This window comes from Urocitellus parryii, chromosome 6 (genome assembly GCF_045843805.1).
Source record: "Urocitellus parryii isolate mUroPar1 chromosome 6, mUroPar1.hap1, whole genome shotgun sequence".
Classification (NCBI taxonomy): Eukaryota; Metazoa; Chordata; class Mammalia; order Rodentia; family Sciuridae; genus Urocitellus; species Urocitellus parryii.
In genome coordinates this window covers 108,324,564-108,345,336 of record NC_135536.1, presented here as the reverse complement: position 1 = coordinate 108,345,336, position 20,773 = coordinate 108,324,564, and the positions used below count along the sequence as shown (strand labels likewise).

The following is a 20,773-nucleotide window of genomic DNA, read 5'->3' as shown; positions in this document are numbered from 1 at the left end:
GGACACAATACTTTTATCTTGTTTGTTTATTTTTATGTGGTGCTAAGGATCAAACCCAGTACCTCACACGTGCGAGGCAAGTGCTCTACCGCTGAGCCCCCAGCGCCCCCAGCCCTTTTTAATATTTTCTTTGGAGAATGGGTATCACTGAGTTACTGATGCTGGCTTTGAACTCATGATCCTCCTCCCTCAGCTTCTTGAGCTGCTAGGATTATAGGCATGCACTACCATACTGGTCCCTGCCTCAGCCTCTTGATGCTGAGATGATAGGTCACCATGTCCAGTGAGGAACTAGGTTTTCTGATCTAGCCTTTGTGACTCTGCTAAATTTTTCTTCAGTTCCTTGTTTTTTCTATTAGTTGATTTTTATATATAGTTTAGTCTTCAGTACTCCATAACCCTTTCCCTCCAAATCATGGATAGTCAGGGAAAGCAAGATTCGATCTTGGTGAAACCAGTGATACAGACTAAAAGGCAAGAGGATGATCAAAACAGAGGGTAAACAGAACACTTCTTTATTAAAATAATCTGGTATGGTTTTATTTGTCTGAGGAATAGGTTGCTCAGGCCTAGGGTGGTCAATTTTACCATTCCTTTAAAGTTTTTGAACTTTTACATGTGTACATTGGCTCTTCCTCTGATTTATTGTGGTGATAAAAGAGAAGCCAAGTATGATCATAGACTGACAATATTTGCTACCATTTGTCTATCCAATAACAGTGAAAAAGTGAGCCATCCACTTATTCTCTCACTTGTAGGAGCCCGTTATGTACTAACCAGTGGTATAAAAATTTTTTCTGATTAATTCACCAGGCAGGTAAGCAGCAAAGCTGAAATTACCATATGATTTAATTATTTTTTGAGAGACTGAAATGCCTTATGTCTTAAAACTCCAACTATTCATCACCTTGTATTTAATTACATTAATCAGTTGCTGCCTTAAAAAATTCTTTTACATATTTCTCACTATGAATTTTGTAATAAGAATCCATGGATTGAAGCAAGAAGATGCTCACTTATTTTCCTTTTTTTTTTAATTTTTAGTTGTAGATAGATACAATACTTTTACTTTATTTATTTATTTTTATGTGGTGCTGAGGATTGAACCTAGTGCCTCAAGCCTACTAGGCAAGCTTAATTGATGTATAGTCACAAGCAAATCACAGCCCTCCCTTGAGCTTTATCTGCTTCTTACTTTTTTTTTTTTTTAAATATTCTCTTAGTTGTCAGTGGACTTTATTTATTTATATGCGCTGCCGAGAATTGAACCCAGTGCCTCACACATTCTAGGCAAATGCTCTACCACTGAGGCACAATCCCAGCCCTATCTGCTTCTTTATATGAGGGAAAATAATGTCTCCCTTGCCTACAAATGATCATGTAAGATGATTATTTAATTGAAATTTTGTATAAACTATTGAGGATCATTTGCCTGTTGGTTGGTGGTAAATCATAAGCAGGAAATCCATTACATTGAATTCTAAGGAACTTCAAATTATTTGCTATATAGAATAGTTGTATCATGTGTACATTAAGTTATGTTTAGAAAAAGTGAAAGAGATAGAAATTCTTTTAAATGTTAAGAGCAGTTCTTTTTACAATTATACTTGTTGACCATGAGGTGAAGATCAGCATTTGCTTTTCCCTCACTCTGTGTCAGTCCCCTCAGGACTCTTCAGTGATAACTTACCATTATACTAAGTATAATTTTATATTTAAAGATAAGGTATATATTTTTTTGTGTAGAATAATCTGATCCCTAAATATAAGATAAGTATTCTTAATTTGGTGCTCAACTGAAGGAACATGACAAGAGAATTTCAACTGAGGGCCTTACTAAATTTCTATACTATATTATACTTTGTGAGTGATTTAGATTTTCTTTAAAAATTTTTTTTAGTAGTCAATGAATTTTATTTATTTATTTGTTTGTTTGTTTGTTTATTTATTTATTTATTATGGTGCCAAAAATCAAACCCAGTGCCTCACAATGCTAGGCAAGCACTCTACTGAGCTACAATCCCAACCCTAGATTTTCAGTGATGATTTTGATTACATATTACTTCACCTTCATTATCTTTAGATCCTAATCTCTTAACTTTATTGGAATTTTGTTGCATTCTGTAATTGTCTTCAGTAAGTTCTTTGGCAACTAGTGTAAATATGTTTTTTTTTTTTTTGTTGTTGTTGAAGAGGCTTAACCTCTTAGCAGCAGTCTTTCTTAAAATAATTGTAAGATAAAAATAAAAACAAAACCCAAACTCCATGGCATAAAGAGTCTGTGTGATCTTAAAACCCATTGAAGAAAAAAAAAATTCAGTTTGCTGATTGTTTTAATTTTATTCATTTTGGGAATTGGCAGTCATCATTTCATCATCTTCTTTCTTATGCATCCCTTTGTTTGTCCAGATGTTTTAAATAGTCAGTAATTATTTTGGTATTAATTAATGAAAATGAAGATGTTCAAAGGGAACTATGTCAACTACTGCTTCAAATATTGTTCTTTTAAAAAATTCAAATTATCGTAACAGCGAGTTAAGGTAGTTTTTAAACTAAATTCTGAACATTTATGGTTAATCCATATATTATCACACGTTGGTCTAATCTTGGTCTCATCTGCAGAGTAGAAGCATGTAAAGGAGATGTTTTAAGGTAGTATTTCCAAAGTTGCTACGATTAGGTAAATATAACAAAATACAAGCCAACCAGTAGTAGGTTTAACAGAATCTTTCAGATCTTTTCATTTTTTTCTATGACCATTTTTTTTTTCAGCCTGGCTCTGCCTGTCCACCTGTACAGTGATCACTGTGACCATCTTTAAAATGAACAAAGTAGTAAATATTATTCTAGTAACTGAAAGTTATTATATAGTATCAAATATACTCTTGTTTGATATGACATTTATTACTAAACAATTTAAACTACAGACTAATTGTATCCAGAACTTAAATGTAGTGTATTTCTGTTTTTTCAGGTCTATGCTTGGGGCTGTGGGGCTTGTCTAGGTTGTGGTTCTTCAGAAGCTACTGCTTTGAGACCCAAGCTTATTGAAGAACTGGCTGCCACAAGAATAGTTGACATTTCTATTGGAGACAGTCATTGTTTGGCTCTTTCTCATGGTAAATTCATTTGTTTTAAAGAAATAATATTAGTAATTATCTTTCTTAAATATATTACATTTAAGTTTGAATTTTCTTTTGTACTTTGTTTTGTTTTTAGATAATGAAGTTTATGCCTGGGGCAATAACTCAATGGGACAGTGTGGCCAAGGAAATTCCACAGGTCCTATTACTAAACCAAAGAAAGTGAGTGGCTTAGATGGCATAGCTATTCAGCAGATCTCAGCTGGAACATCACATAGCCTGGCATGGACTGCTCTCCCTAGAGATAGGTAAGATGCTTTTGTTTTAAAATTCTTGTTTTTATAACAGTAGAAACACCAGTAAAAACAGAAATAACTGTGTTTTATTTATAAAATGTCCTTCTGAACATTTCTAGTATTGGTTTGGAAATGACATCTAGATTTCATTTGAATATAGAGATTACATATGTTTTTTAGCAAGAAGTTATACTCTGTATTTAAGATAGTTTCTTTCTTTCTTTTTTTTTTTTTTTTTAAGAGAGAGAGAGAGAATTTTTAATATTTATTTTTTACTTCTCGGCAGACTCAACATCTTTGTTTGTATGTGGTGCTGAGGATCGAACCCAGGCTGCACACATGCCAGGCGATTGCGCTACCACTTGAGCCACACCCCCAGCCCCAAGATAGTTTCTTAATTGAATTGTTTTCTTCTTTTTGTCCTCCTGCCCCCTACTTGGGATTGAATCCAGGAGTCCTCTACTACTGAGCAACATCCAGCCCTTTTTGCTTTTTTATTTTGAGACATATCTTATTAAGTTGCCAAAGTTGGCCTCAAACTTGTAGGGTTCCCTGTCATCAGGCTTATAGGTATGCACCACTCCACCCAGTTAATTTAATTGTCTTCTAAGCATTTTGAATTTCATCTCTATCTCTAGATAATGATTTTTAAAAATTAAATGTTGTCATATCAAGAGGAAATTAAATAATAAGATCAGAACTAGGCTCTGGGTTTAAAACAGTTGTTTAAGTTTAGTGCCTTTATCTGATTGTTTTTTTTTTGGGGGGGGGGGATCCATCCACCCTCATCCAAACAGTGGCAATACTTTTAAGTTAAGGAAGGTATTTTTTGCAGAAATTTAGCTTTTTCCTAAGTGATAACCATATCTTTTAAATTGATTGGTGACTTTTAGTCATTAGTAGAAGATTGAGTTTTAAGGGACATTTATGTTATATCAGATACTTGTGGATGCATATGAAATGATTTACAACTTAGAATATATTATATTTGTATTCTAGACCTTTGATTTAGAGGGCATTTATTATGATATTCTAATCAATTAAAATATTAATGACTAAAAAAATTAAATATAAATAACTTGCTATTAATATTAAACCTACAGCTTCAAAACAAAAGCCAAAAAAGTTAAATATAAATAACTTGCTACTAATATTAAATCTGTAGCTTCCCATTTCATATTTATGTAGTTGTTTCCCACAATCTTGCAAATCTTCACAAGAGGCTTCAGGAGTTTTTCTTTTAATAGATCTTAGTATATCACTTTATAAAATCAGGCTACTTTTTCTTAAGTGAAATATATATTTTATAGATGGTAGAACCAGAATTTAATAGATCATGTGACTCAGCCCTCTACTTTCAGATGAATGTGTATCCAAATGTTCAGAACACATAGTTGTATTTTCTTTTTAAAGACAGTAAATTCTTGTTTTTTCTCAGTTGTTAAAATGAAGGGTTTTTTAGTATTAATTTTGGGGAACTTAAAGCCAATTTCATATTACAAAACAGAAAATAAAAATAAACTCTGGCCAGTAAGATTAGAATGCACAGAAGGTTTTCTGTGTATCTTGTTGAAATCTCTCAGCCTTACTATGTATATTTTCTTTTATCTTGTATGGAAATTTCCTTTTGAAGTTCATTCATGATTTTCTTATGCTTCTGTATAGACAAGTTGTTGCATGGCATCGACCTTATTGTGTAGATCTTGAAGAGAGTACCTTCTCACACCTGCGTTCATTTCTTGAGAGATACTGTGATAAAATAAACAGTGAGATTCCTCCTCTTCCTTTCCCTTCATCAAGGTATGTTATAAATAGCTATGTATTTTATGTTTGTGTGTTATATTTTGAAATGTGACTTCCTTGTTTTTCCATTAAATTATATGAAACTTCTTTATAAGCTAGGAAAGAGATAAACTTATTCTTAATAACTTCTAGGTTTTAAAGGTTATCCATAATTTCAGAAAACATATTTTAAAAATTTCTGTTGTGGGGCTGGGGTTGTAGCTCAGCGGTAGAGTGCTTGCCTTGCATGTGTGAGGCACCAGGTTGGATCCTCAGCACCACATAAAAAATAAATAAATAAAATAAAATAAAGGTATTGTATCCATGTACAACTAAAAATAGTTTTCAAAAGTTTCTGTTGGTCATGACATGACCAACATGTCATGGGGGGAGGGTATTAGGGATTGAACCCATGGGTACGGAACCACTGAGCTGCATTCCTAACCCTTTTTAATATTTTACTTAAAGACAGGTCTTGCTTATTTGCTTAGGGTCTTGCTAAGCTGCTGAGGCTGGTCTTGAACTTGTGATCATCCTATCTCAGCCTCCCAAGTGGCTGTGATTGCAGGCATGAGCCACTATGCTCAGCAAGTTGATAAAATTTTGGAAGAGAAGAAATGGTACCTGAATTGGATATCACATGCATTTTTAGGTTCCAAACATTTATAGCAGTTTATTTGGTTTCAGGGAACACCACAATTTCCTCAAGCTGTGCCTGAAGCTGCTTTCTAATCACCTTGCTCTTGCACTTGCGGGAGGGGTAGCTACCAGCATTCTTGGGAGGCAAGCAGGTCCACTTCGAAATTTGCTCTTCAGACTGATGGATTCAACTGTTCCAGATGAAATCCAAGAGGTAAGAGATTAGGACTTGTGAATCTGTAACTCAAGCCACTTTTTTTTTTTTAATTCTAGGTATGATATATATTCAACTGTACAATGGACAACTTCAATTGCATGATTTTTTTCCCTCCGATTTTCATGATGGGAGTAGATATTTTGATTAACTCATCGTTTTAACACAGGGCAGGTGCCATCTCTGAGAAACCATTCAGTCTTTTCTCTCCCACAAGGTTGAGTTTCTCCTTGTATCTCATTGTATTATAGTTGCCTATTTATAAGCATGTTTACACAAGCTGAATTTCTGAGGGTAAGGACCCACTTTTGTTTATTTATTTTTATATCTTTAGTACTTATTCAATATTGATAGCTGAATAAGTGGACTGGGTCATCTAATAGGGCCCCAGTAAGAGCTGTGATAAAGGTTGGCTTAAGGAGGAATAAAGGGATACAACGGTGATTATACATAAAGAGAGATGGTCTGAAAAAGCTTATTTGGTATTATGTTACAGTATTAATTTTGGGAAACTGAAAAAAAACATTTTTAAAATAGAAAATATGGAAAATAAAAATAAACTCTGGCCAGTAAGGATAGAATGCACAGTAATTTCTAAGCAATATATTCCTGTGTAATCAATGGGTCAAAGAAAAGATCATGAGGAAAATTAGAAAATACTTTGAATTAAATGAAAATAAAACCATAATACACCAAAACTTACAGAATTTAGCTAGAGCTGTACTGAAGGAAAAAAATTATAACCATAAATGCCTGTTTAAAAGTAGTACATATCTCAAGTCAACAATTTAATATTTTATCTGAAGAAATTAGAAGTATAAGCAAATAAACCCAGAGAAAGTTAAAAAACAAATAATATAAATTGGAGTGAAATTAAAGAAATAAAGGATAGGAAAGCAGTTGAGAATTAAATCAGTGAAATTAAATGTTGGTTGGTTCTTTGCAAAGATTAAAAAATTGACAAATTTCTTGCTAGACCAACCAAGCATAAAGAGAGGGACTTCAGGTACTAAAATCAGGAATAAAAGAAAAGACATTACTACTAACTTTACAGATATACAAGGGGTTATAAAGAGATACTGTGAACAACTGTATATCAACAATTAGATAACCTAGATGAAAAGGACAGATTTCTAGAAAAACAGAAATTACTAAACCAACTTAAAAATAAAAAACTGAAAAAGAAATGAAAAATCTGAATGGACCTATAATAAGAGATTAAATTTGTAATAATAATATTATAAAAATTCTGTGAAGAAAAGCTCAAGACCAAATGACTTCACTAAATATTTTTGGGTTTAACACCAATACTTCACAAATACTTCAAAAGAAGAAGAAATATTTTTCAAATATAATCTAAGATTTTGAAAGAATGAAAACCCTGGACCAAAATCCATTATAAATATAGGTGTGCAAATCCTCAACAAACTATTAGCATATTAAATCTAGCAGTTTATCTGAAAGATTATACACCATGACCAAGTGGGACATACCCCAGAAATTCTAGGTTGGTTCAAACTATGAAAATCAGTCAAAATAATGCATCATATTAATAAAGAATAAAATTGTGATTATTTTAGCAGATGGAGAAAAAACATTTAACAAAGCTCGACATCCTTCATGATAAAAACATGCAACAAAATAGGAATAGAAGAAAACCTTCTTTTTTCAGAAATGAAATTGCTGTATTGGTTTTTGAGATTTTAAGCATTACATGCCTATTATAAAACAAATCATTCAAAATAAAATATTTTGAAGGAGAAAGTAAATCTTTCCTAATGTCACTCTTCTTGTAAATTTTCAGTCAATGTCTCCCAGACTTTTTATTCTTATCTGATGACTTTTTCAGGATAAACTCATAAATGTACTATTGAATACTCAGGGATACACCCCTTGTAAACTTTCTATATATTGCCTATGTTGTCTTTAACCTGTTTTCCACATTACAACCAGAGAGATATTTTTTCATGTAAGAATGATTATGTTATATAAGGGAATTCTTAATGTGATAAAGAGTGTTCAGGAAAAATTCACAGCTAATATCATCTCAGTGGAGAAAGACTTGAGAGACACAGCGATCTGTATGTTCTTTGTCTCCTGAAACTGAAGGGAGTATGAGAGTAAAGTAATAAAATTTATTTAAGAAACCAGAAAGGAAGCAAATCTCCCTCTGGGGAGGAGTTCCAAAAGAGGGTTACTGCTGAGTTGCTACTGTTTAGAGATTTATATGGTTTTGCTTGGAGTATTGGTAATGATGTTAGGGAGGGGAGTTTCTAGATCCAATCAGGATGAGACACTTGGTGTTCAGGGGTTCCTAATCCAAACAGGATGTTGATCATAGCCACTTCTCAGGGATTGGCTCAGGGTGTAGCTTAGGGTGTGACTGAGGATTCTGGCATATACTCCAATGAAGTTAATGACCAGAAGCTGTAAGAAACATGGAATCTTCCACTTATGAGGTCCCTGCCCTAACTGCCTGTCATATCTTTGGCTCATGCTCTCACTTGAATGTTTTCCCCTTAAGATCGGGAACAAGACAGTGGTTTCCACTCTTGACATTTCTGTGTCAGTCAGGGCAATTTATGCAAGAAAGAAAAAAGATATCTAGATTGGAAAATAGATAGTGAAGATATTTCTATTTGTAGATGACATGATTTGGATGTTAAAAATCCAAGAACTACACAACAAAACAAAATATGAGGCCAGTTGTAAAGGTACATGTTCTCATGCCTGGGAGGCTGAGATGGGAGAATCCTGAGATCTAGGCTAGCCTGGGCAACATAGTAAGACCCTGTTTAAAAAGAAACAACAAACAAAAAAACTATAACCTACTAGGGCTCATAAATGAGTTCAGTAAGGTTGCAGGATATAAGATCAACATACAAAAATCAGTTGTATTTCCATATAAAAACAAAGCATAGGGGCTGGGGTTGTGGCTTAGCCGTAGAGTGCTCACCTCACACGTGTGAAGCCCTGGGTTCAATCCTCGGCACCACATAAAAATTAATAAATAAAAAAAGGTATTGTGTCCAACTACAACTAAAAAAATAAATATTTTTTAAAAAATGAGCAAAGATCCTAGAAATGTTTTCAGATAAAATATATAAATTGCCAATAAACACATGAAAAACTATTCAACATCATTAGTTATAAGTTAAAATGTAATGAAAACCGCAGTTAGATACTCTTTATACCCATTAAATAACTAGAACCAAAAAGACCAAAAGTAGTAAATGTTTGGGTGGTAAAGAAATTAGAAACTTTGTATGTTACTGATGGGGATATAAAACCATGCCATTGCTTTGGAAAACAGTTAAATAGTTCGTTAACTAGTTAAACATAAAGTAACCATATGATCCAGTGATTCCACTACAAGGTCTGTACCCAAGAGAATTAAAAACCTTATCCACACAAATACTCTTATGCAGATCTCACAGAAGCATTATTCATGGTAGCCAAAAAGTTGGAACAATATATGTGTCTATCAGCTGATGAATGGGTGAACAAAAAGTGGTGTGTCTATATAATATAATACTACGGTTCCACCATAAAACAGAATGAATAGACAAAGGGGAATGAAAGGAAGGTGGGTAGGAATAGGAAAGACAGTGGAATGATTCTGACATAACTTTTCTTTTTCTTTTTTAATATTTTTTAGTTGTTGATAGACTTTTATTTTATTTATTTACATGTGGTGCTGAGAATTGAACCCAGTGCCTCACACATGCCAGGCAAGTGCTCAACTGCTGAACCTCAGTCCCAGCCCCAGCCCCTCTGACATAACTTTTATATGTACATATATGAATATACCACAGTGAATCTCTATGTCATGTACCACCACAAGACTGAGATCCTAATTAGAATAAAAGGTACTCCATGTTTGTATAAATAAGTCAAATTATACTCTGATATGTATCTAAAAAGGACAAAAAATATGGAAGTGTAATGCTTTATATTTTGGAAAGTTAGAATTTGGAGTCCAGATCTATTATTCTGTTAAAAAATATTGTAAAACTTGTAAAATATTAAAAATTGTAAAAACAAACAGAATGAAGAACTGTGATATATGCTACATGACTGGATCTTATAAACATGCTAAGTGAAATAAACAAGACACAATAGTCTACATGTCAGTATGATTCCATAAAAAAGAAATTTGAAGAGTAAGCAAATCTGTAGAAAAAGAAAGAAGGTTACTGGTTGTCAGGGGCTTAGGGAAGAGGAGAGTGGCAGAGTTTCTTTTTGGAATGATGAAAATGTTCCAAAATTAGATAATGATCGGTGCATAATTCTGTGGATATAGTAAAAGCCACTGAATTTTATGACACAGGGATTATAATTCAATTTGTTAAATTCAGGAAAATTAAAATCATGATTTTTCAACTAGAAGAATATATTCTCTGAAATAAGGGTGGGAAGAGTTGATAGATAGGATCTATGACAATTTAATATTTATCAGAAATGGGCTAGCATAGATTAAAGGTTAAAAGTTCTGGAGTAAAATAAGGAAAAATAGACTTAAAAAAGTAAAATTAAATATTTATTCCTTTAATCTCCTTGACAGCTACTCTATCCTTGGAGAGTACTTAGAGAGTACTTAGACCCAGGATGTGTGCAAGGTTGTTATGATTATGGCTTATTTCTTTTCCTCTTTTCTTATCCTTGAAACTTCTAACAATTTATCTGTTTGCAACAACTACTGTTAACTGCTCTTTCTTGTGTGCTTTCCCACCTTTTTCCTTGGTCCCTCTCTGAATTTCTTTCTTTTTTAGCTTTTAATTTTGTGTTTATTTATTTATTTGTGCTTTGAATTGAACCTCGGACCTCGTGCATGCTAGCAAGTACATTATTGCTGAATCATATCCCTAGCCCTAACTTTTTATTTGAACCAATTGTAGACTTAAGAAAAAGTTGCATAAGTAATGGTTTATGTATACATTATCTTACCCAACTTTGCCTAATATTAATTTTTTACATAGCCATAGTAAAATTATCCAAACCAAGAAATTAGTACTGGTTGAATAACAATTAACTAAACTAAAGAGCTTGTTAGAAATTACATTTGTTTTCTACTAATGTCCTTGTGATTGTAGAATCTTTTCTGGGATCCCATATTGCATTTAATTGGTGTTTCTCCTTAGCTTCTTATAACAATTTTTCAGTCTTTTCTTGTATTTCTTTTCTTCCAGAAACAGAGACAGAGGTTTATTTAGGAAAGTAGACACATAGTCAAGGGACAATGGGGGCAGTCTCAAAAGAAAGATGGTTTTGGGGTAAAGCAAGGAATTCACACTCATGGGAGAACATGGGCCATCTCCAGAGGAAAAGATAGCCTTCTAGTCTTTCTTGATCTTGGTACTTCATGACTACTGGCCAATTATTTTGTTGAATGTTTCTCTGTATCTTCTTATGATTGAATAATTTTTAAAAAATTTTTGGCAAGAATACCACTGAAATGGTGTGTCCTTGGTACATCATCACATGGGCTTCATATTGATAGCTCTTTTTACTGGCCATGTTGACCATGATTATTTGAGTAAGGTAGCTTCTGCTGAATTTCTGTATCCATCATGAGCTTCTGAAAGATGGCCAATAAGAAAATATATTAAGAATATTCTCACACTTAAATATGAGAGTAGAAAATATTTATAAATAGTTTAGTCAAATTCTAAATTAGAAATCAAATTCCTATAAAAATTGTGAAGACATAGCTTGGTTTTCTTCTAGCTTTAAGTGTTGTTACTTAGGAAATCAGTGCTGTTCAAATTGTTTCTTAATTATGTAAGTTAGTTTTTCCCCTCTGGATGTTATAGCAAGTTCTACTTGTCCTTGGTGTTCTCACATTTCAAAGTGATAAGAACTGATATGGGTCTGACTTTATACCTTGTGGGTAGGTATTTGGGTGGATCCTTTAGATGGGAAACTGATAGTCTTCAGTTTTAAGATATTATCTTTTTTGTTGATTTCCCCTTTACTGTTTTCTTCTCTAGAATTGTTTTATTACTGAGATACTGGACCTCCTGGATCATCAGTTCTCTTAATTCTCTTGTATTTTCTTTCCTGTTTTTCATTTTTCTCATTTTCCTTGAATTTAGTGTTGTATTCTAACTCTTCAGTTGAGGCTTTTCATATGTATCTGTATGGCATTGGGGATTAAACTCAGCGCTTGGCATATGCTAGGCAAGTTTTTATATTTTATTTTGAGATGGTTGGGCCACCACTTCCAACATTGTATTGAGATTTAACATAGTTTCTTCTCAGCAAAATAAACAATCTGTCAGGTGAACAGAGAGCCTACATCCTTGGAGCAAATTTTTTTATCCCTCACACATCAGATAGAATTTTCTCTCTGATATGTGGATGCTGACACACAATAAGGGGTGGGGGTGGGGGAATAGAAGTTCATTGGATTAGACAAAGGGGGAGGAAGGGAAGAGAAGGAGGATGGGAATAGGAGAAACAATAGAATGAATCAGGCATAGCTTCCCCATGTTCATATATGAATACGTGACAAGTGATACTCCACATCATGTACAACCACAAGTATGGGATCCTAATTAGAATAATTTATATTCCACAGGGTATCATATGTCAAAATATACTGTACTATCATGTATATCTAAAAAAGAACAAATAAAAAATAAAACTGCACAGGTCAATAAAAAATTAATATTTAATAACCCTAAGAAGTTTTGAGGTCTAAGATAATATAGCTAGTTATTCCTTATTTTGTTCACACTACCTGGACCTTCATCTTGCTAAGTCCTGCTAACTCTCCATCTCTTAAATACGTAATCCTTAGAAGGACCTTCCATGAGCCTATGGGCCATACTAATTGTCATTCTTTTTTTTTTTTCTCTTTATGTGACTTGTGATTTTGGTAGGGGGGCAGTACTAAGGATTGAACCCAGGGATGCTTAACCACTGAGCCACATCTCCAGCCATTTCTTAAAAAATATTTTTTTAGAGACAATCTCTCATTGAGTTGGTTAGGACCTTTATATTAAGTTGATGAGGCTGACCTTGAACTCATGATCTTCCTGCCTCAGCCTCCTGGGCTGCTCAGATAATAGGTGTGTGCCATGCACCTGGCGTGACTCATGATTTTAATTACTTTTTCAGCCCCCCCCCCCCCATTAGACTGTATACTCATGAAAGCAGGGCCACTTTGCACAACTTCTTTCTAGGCCCAGCACTGTCAGATCAACACTAAATAATGGTTGGGTGACGGTTAACTATTTAGTAGCAAATCAAAAATTTATGTTCTATACTTCTTAAAAGATATCTAATGAAGGACTTGCTTTCTTTCTTTCTGCACATGCTACTTTCTTATGAAACCAATAGTCAATGGACTCACTTTTCATGTGTTTTTATTAAAAAAAAAAGAAAAAATCGGCCTAATCAGTCTACTTTTCTTTTTTGATATCAGGTGGTAATTGAGACTCTGTCAGTGGGAGCAACCATGCTGTTACCTCCCTTACGAGAACGGATGGAATTACTTCATTCTCTTTTACCCCAAGGACCTGATAGATGGGAAAGCTTATCTAAAGGACAGGTAAGCCTTTGCATGGATCTGTGTAAACTAGTAATATCACAAATAATTGAGAGGAAAAAAAAAAGCTAATCAACTGCAATGTGTTCATGGAGAAGAACTTGATAGATATGGCAAAATCCTAGTTATTTAATGTTATTTATTGGAAGAATTATCAGCTGTCTAGTGACTTCAGGTGAAACAGGTGATAATTCATTAAATTATTGGGGCTAATTATTAAACTAATGACCAGTTTTTTCAATGTCGATTATGGTATCAAGCCCAAGATCCTTTGGTTTTTTTGGTAGTATGCTGAATTGAAATCTAGGACATGTGCTACTACTATTGGTTGTTCTAAGCCCAGAATGTTGTTTGAAATTATTTGTCTAAAAGGTAAAAGATGATATAAAGAAAAATTATTTTAGGATATGAATATGCTTATTCTTTTCATTTTTATTATCTTAAGTGCATTAAAATAAGCATATTTTGTTGAATTGAGTAGAAGAATCAGTTGTAGAAGTACAGATTTGAGGAGCAAAGTGGTAAAAACTGGTAATATAATATCCATGTGGCCTTGACAATCATACATTTGAATCAGATGGGATATATTTCTCATTTTTCTGAGTGTACAGGTTGCAGAATCACATTGGTCATGCAGTCATTGTACTGTCATGTGTAACTAATTAAAACAAATAAAAAAAATTAAAATAATAATATCCATATGGTTATGCTTTCCAATGAGTAGTTTACATTGGTTTAGATTTCAAGTGATTTATTTTAAACAACAGAATAAGTAGTTATCATTGGTAATTCTGTAGAGTAACATACTTATATGTTGGCATTTCCTACTCCTATCAGTATGCCATGTTAGCTTACAGTTTTAGGTTTTATAATGAAGAATGAAATAAAAATCTGTAAGTTGCATTTTCATGAATGGTGTTAATTAGTTAATTTTTATTATAACTGTACACTTAATGAAGATTACTATTTATCTGGGCTATTAGGTGGATTAGTTAGCATGATTGGTATAGTTTTATTTCTTCTAGGATCCTTTGTTTTAAAAAAAATATTTATTTTTTAGTTTTAGATGAACACAATATCTTTATTTTATTTTTATGTGGTGCTGAAAATTGAACCCAGTGCCTCACACGTGCTAGGCGAGCTCGCTACCACTTGAGCCACATCCCCACCCACTCCCAGGATCGTTTTTTTTTTTTTTTTTTTTTTTAATTCTAATGCATCTCAGGCTAATTATGTGTTCCTATTTCATTGTTCTTTAGAGAATGCAACTGGATATCATTTTGACAAGTTTGCAAGATCATACCCATGTAGCCTCCTTACTTGGCTATAGTTCACCCTCTGATGCTGCTGACCTCTCTTCTGTGTGTACTAGCTATGGAAACCTGTCAGATCAGTCTTATGGCGCTCAGAGCTGCCATCCAGATACCCATTTGGCTGAAATTTTGATGAAGACCCTCTTAAGAAATTTAGGATTTTATACAGTAAGTTACTTTTTCATTATAGTAATAAAAAAAAGTACAATGGGATAAGAGTCTTTTCAAATCAAGATATTTTGACATTTAAACACAACAGTTCATGAATTCATGTAAATGAAACTTTAATCCCGCCTCCCCAAAGAGGGAAACATGGGTGTCAGGTTTTCTAAAATACTGTGGGAGCCAAATGATACGTAATTGACAACTATAAAGAGATTTATAGTAGAATCTTACCAAACTTTTTTCTTATTAATTGAGAAGAATAAACAGATAAAAATAGACAAAATTTTTTTTAAAAAATAATAATGAGCAAGGGATTAACTTTACTCAGATAAAATCTTAAAATTAAACAATGCATTTGGTTCTGACTAATAGTCTAGTCAGTTGGAGAGTAAATAGTGGGCTCCATAGCTTTCCCTGTATTATGAAACTGTTAATTCTTACCTGTGGTGTTTCTTAAATCTTTCCATTTTTTTTCTAGTCCATTTCTTCAGACCATCACAATCTCTATAATAATAAGGCTATTATAAACCATTATAGCAATTTCTCTCTAGTTCAGTATCTAGAATCATATATTTTATTTAATTTTTATGTCTCTAGTTCACTTATTTCCTTTATAATTAGAAAAAAATTTAATTAAGAATTATGTTAAAAATCCACAACATGTGAAAATAAAATCTACATTGTTTTAGTTGTACTGTTTTCCATTTTCAAAATTTCTGTAGTGAAGCATGTATTACTTGTTTTTTTTTTTTTAATGGAAAAACAAATTAAAATTGTTTGATGAATTTTACTATCTAATAGCTAATAGCATAAGGATTACAACAAAGATTTAAACATTGATGGGAAAAAGTAGACAATGACTTATTAAATTAGAATCATTTGTGGTAGGGCATCACTTTGATTTTCAAATTTTTAAAAGTAATCTTCATTTTTTGTCATTTTAGGATCAAGCATTTGGAGAGCTAGAAAAGAATAGTGATAAATTTCTACTTGGAACATCATCATCAGAGAACAGTCAGCCTGCTCATCTTCATGAACTGCTGTGTTCATTACAGAAACAGCTGTTGGCATTTTGCCATATTAATAACATCAGTGAGGTACATGATTCTTTGCCTTTTATGGTGATCCATCAGGGACCTTGAAACTCAGATATTTGGTTATGCCATAATATTTTTGTAATTTTTGAATCTGTCTTTCTTTCTGGTACTGGGGATTGAAGCCAGGGGTGCTTTACCACTGAGCCACATCCTCAGCCATATTTAGTTTGAGACAGGGTCTTGCTAAGTTTCTGGTACTGGCCTCAAACTTACGATCCTCCTGCTTCAGCTTCCCAAGTTTCTGGGATTACAGAATAATATTATTATTCTGCCATTGCACCAAACTGTACTTAAATCCTTCAAAGTAGTAATTAGGGACTTCTTTCTCTTCAGAACTCAAGCAGTGTGGCATTGCTTCATAAACATCTTCAGCTATTGTTGCCTCATGCCACAGATATTTATTCACGTTCTGCAAATTTGCTCAAAGAAAGTCCTTGGAATGGCAGTGTTGGAGATAAGTTAAGAGGTAAGTTTAGTATTGAATTTCACATTTAATTGGTGGTTAAAGTAGTTAAAAAGGAAGACTCGATAGTCTTTCTAAAGCCTTAAGAGGGCCTGAAGCCTGTGGAAGAGGAATGACCTTGAAACTTCTTTCTGTTAAAGATCCTTTTGTATTAATATGCACTCCCACCAACAATGTGTATGTGTATGTCTACCACCCCCATATCCTTGTCAGCAGTTATTGTTATTTGTATTCTTGATGGTTGCCATTATAACTGGAGTGAGATGAAATATCAGTGAAGTTTATTTTTTTAGTTGTAGATGGCCATAATACTTTTATTCATTCATTCATTCATTTATTTATTTACTGTGCTGAGGATTGAATCCAGTGCCTCAAATGTACCAGGCAATGCTCTATCACTGAGCTACAATATATAGCCCCTCAATATAGTTTTGATTTGCATTTCCCTGGCTTCTCAGGATGTTGGACATTTTTTCATGTATTTGTTGGCTATTTGTATTTTTTCTTTTGAGAAATGTCTGTTTAGATCATTTGCCCATTTATTGTCTGGGATACTTGGATTTTTTTTTTTTTTGGTGGTAAGTTTTTTTTTTAACTTCTTTATATATTCTGAATATTAATTCCTTGTCAGAAGAGTAACTGGCAGACTTTTTCCCATTTTGTAGGTTCTCTCTTTATGCCCTTTGCTATGCAGAAGCTTTTTAATTTGAAGCCGCCCCACTTGTTGATTCTTGCCTTTAGAGTCTTCTTAAGGAAGTTGTTGCCTTTTGGAGTGTTGATGCTATGTTTTCTTCTAGTAGTTGAAGTGTTTCTGGTCTAATTTCTAGGTCTTTGATCCAGTTTGAGTTACTTTTGTGGCAGAGATATGGATATCCAGTTTCCCCAGCACCATTTGTTTTAAAAAATCCATCTTTTCTCCAATGTATGTTTTTGATGCCTTTGTCAAAAACCAGATTGCTGTACCTATGTGGATTTGTCTGTGTGATTTCTATTCCTTTGTCCTTCTTGTCTATTTTTATGCTAATACCAGGTTGTTGTTTTTTTGTTGGGACTGCAAGTTAGTATAACCACTGTGGAAAGAATATGGAGATTCCTCAAAAGGCTAAGAAAGAACCACCATATTTATGACCCTGATATCTCACTCCTTGGCATTTATTCAATAGAACTGTAATCAGTATACTGTTGTAATCCATGCGAACCAGTGTTTATCACAATTCATAATAGCCAAGTTGTGGAACCATCCTAGGTGTCCATCAAGAATGAATGAATAAAGAAACTGTGGTATATATATGATGGCGTTTTACTCAGCCATAAAGAAGAATGGAATTATGTTATTTGCTGGTAAATGGATGGAACTTGAGAATATCATGCTAAGAAAAATAAGCCAGATTTAGAAAGTCAAGGGTTGCATGTTTTCTCTGTTTGTGTTTCTCTCCAGCTAGAGAGAAATAAGGGGGAAAAAAGAGGGGGAGATATTATGGATATAAAAAGGGAAACAGTAGAGTAGAGGATGGGGCCCCAGGGGAGTAGAGGATAGGTTGGTAAGGGGTACCAACTGTGTAATGAAAATGACCAACTTACATGCATATATGAAAATATCACAATGAATTCCACTTTTGTGTATAACTATAATCTACCAATTAAAAAATAAATAGAAGGAAATTCAGTAAGTAGAGGAGGGAGATCAAACAGAGGGAGGAGGAGAGAAAAAGGAGAAGTACTAGGAATTGAGAAGCAGCAAACTATGTTATATGCATTTATGATTATATCAAAGTGAACCCAACTATTATGTATAACTATAATGTACTAATAAAAACATTGAAAAGCTATCCTTTTGATCTTGGTTTAGGGGTAATGGTAGCACTGATTGTTCTTAAGAAATTCTAATTGGCAAGGCAGGGACTTAATTTAAAGACATTGGATGCTATAAACTCAGAAACATCAGTTTTAAATGGCATAAAGTGAAATGCTTTTATCTACTATTTCTCTTTCTTAAGCATTTGCCATTGTTCCTTTTTCCTATTTGAAATGCTTTCTTCTGTGGCCTACTTTGTAGTCACAGGTCTGTCTTTTCCCATGTCTTTGACCATTGTTTTTCTGTGGGTTCTTGTAGGCCTCTTCATTGGACATGACTGTTAATGTTGAGGATCCTCTGAATTCTGTTTTAAGCTCTTTTTTTTCTTTCTGAATAGACTTGTCTAATCTAAGTAATGTTTTTAACCATAATATGTATGTTAATGACTCCCATATCTGTATCTAGCTAAAAACTTTCATGAGCACTAAAGCCTTTATCTTGTTGCCTACCTGTATTTTTTCTTGCTTGTCCAAAATACAACTAATAATTTAGTATGTATGACCTTAACCAAATAAACTCTGATGTTTTCCTGATGATAAAGAAAGAAACAAACTGAGAAACTCAAATTACTGCTTATTAGGTACCTCCATTTGTCTGTTCCACAAGCATCTGAAACTTATTTTAATTTTTTTCAACTTGATAATGAAAAATTTTATTTTTATACATAAAGTTGGATGAAAACCATTACTAGTTCTATTAAAGAAAATCCAAGGGGCTGGGATTGTGGCTCAGCGGTAGAGTACTTGCCTAGTACGGGCGGGACCCAGGTTCAATCCTCAGCACCACATAAAAATAAAGGCATTGTGTTGTGTCCATCTACACCTAAAAAATAAATATTAAAAAAATAAGAAAATCCAACATTTCAACTGCAAAGTATAGTAATTATATCTACTCATTAAATACTATTTAAGCTTCTAAAACACAATTTGAAATACTTGTTTAATTTCAGTACATTGGATTCAGGTATGCATGTTATATGCATCAAGGCTAGATTACAAATTAACTTAGTCATCATCGTCTTTATTATGTTTTGTTTTCAATGCATTTGATGATTCATTGGCAGTATTTTGTGATGATACCAGATTAGTGGGAATAAGAGTGTTTTTGGACCCAAGTAATGATGAATTAATAAGAACATTCTGAATTGCTGATTTTGTAGGAATTGATGATCTTTCAGCAGAGAACTGTGAGGCAACCATCTTTATTGCAAACCTTTGCCCTGTAAGAGATATTGGAATCTTTAATTGAAACAGACATGGTTTGTGGGGTTGATGTGCCTAGTGTGGGAGTATTTAATCTGATATTAGCTGTAGAACTGTTATTCCTGCTAAATAGATGTCTTAATTTGTATAGACTTGAGCCTATAGTTTGAAGCTGTTGAACAATATCTATCAGATTGACAGTCTAGAACCTATCTGTGGCTTGGTCAATAGCAAAGGAGTTTGGTTTCTTTGTCTTACAATATATAATAAAATATCTCTCGAGGAAGGAAATGTAAGAGACTGGTGAGCTCAACACTAGATTGCCATCATCTACATCAACCGTAGCTTTCTTTCTTTTTTTTTTTTTTTTTTTTTTTGGTAGCAGGGATTGAACTCCGGGGCACTTGACCACTGAGCCACACACCAGCCCTATTTTGTATTTTATTTGGAGATAGGGTTTCACTGAGTTGCTTAGCACCTCACTTTTGTTGAGGCTGGCTTTGAATTTGCAATCCTTCTGCCTCAGCCTCCTGAGCCGCTGGGATTACAGGCATGCACCATTATACCCAGCTCAACCGTAGCTTTCTTAGCATGGCTTGAATAAGTTTTAGCATCATCTGGAATTGTGGTCACATATTAAAAGGCAGACTCCAACACCAGATTTATAGCTCTTGCCTCTTCTGTAATCCCCATATCCTTTAGGATTTGTGTCATTATCTGTGCATTTTTTGGCATGTTTGTTGGAGAAGCCATCTTGCCTGATTCCATGATGCCTGGTGATCAAGCTTCTTGAGCTAAATCAACCACATTAATGTACTTTAGTCCTGATCTGAATGCAAGTTTTTTTGCCTATTGTGGTTTTTCCAACTTCTAGTATACTGATGAACACAGTGTTCAAAATCAACATAATCATCACTGTGATCTAAAATTTAATGTGTTCAAACTGATGTCATATCTGAATGTTCCTTCTAGTTTCAAATGCAATGAAATATTGAAACAAATTTGATTTAAAATAAATATCCATAATTAAAAGACATGTTTTAAGATGGTCTTAATTTTAAAAAGCAAATTTGGTTTAAAATAAATCAAAAATTTCTCTCACTAGAATGTAA

The 20,773-nt window shown here is 33.5% G+C and overlaps 1 protein-coding gene and 1 pseudogene across 1 annotated transcript in view; one reads left to right on the top strand and one right to left on the bottom strand.

Moving 5' to 3' along the window:
• The window catches only part of Herc1 (HECT and RLD domain containing E3 ubiquitin protein ligase family member 1), a 191,842-nt gene that overhangs the window by 64,926 nt on the left and 106,143 nt on the right, over window positions 1–20,773 (top strand). The window contains exons 9-16 of the mRNA XM_026384846.2: window positions 2,975–3,119; window positions 3,220–3,391; window positions 5,045–5,179; window positions 5,849–6,014; window positions 13,444–13,569; window positions 14,826–15,047; window positions 15,989–16,141; window positions 16,475–16,607. Of these exons, the coding sequence (XP_026240631.2) occupies window positions 2,975–3,119; window positions 3,220–3,391; window positions 5,045–5,179; window positions 5,849–6,014; window positions 13,444–13,569; window positions 14,826–15,047; window positions 15,989–16,141; window positions 16,475–16,607 (1,252 nt within the window). The remainder of the gene's footprint in view (window positions 1–2,974; window positions 3,120–3,219; window positions 3,392–5,044; window positions 5,180–5,848; window positions 6,015–13,443; window positions 13,570–14,825; window positions 15,048–15,988; window positions 16,142–16,474; window positions 16,608–20,773) is intronic.
• LOC113180035 (transcription initiation factor TFIID subunit 9-like) lies at window positions 19,464–20,429 on the bottom strand (annotated as a pseudogene).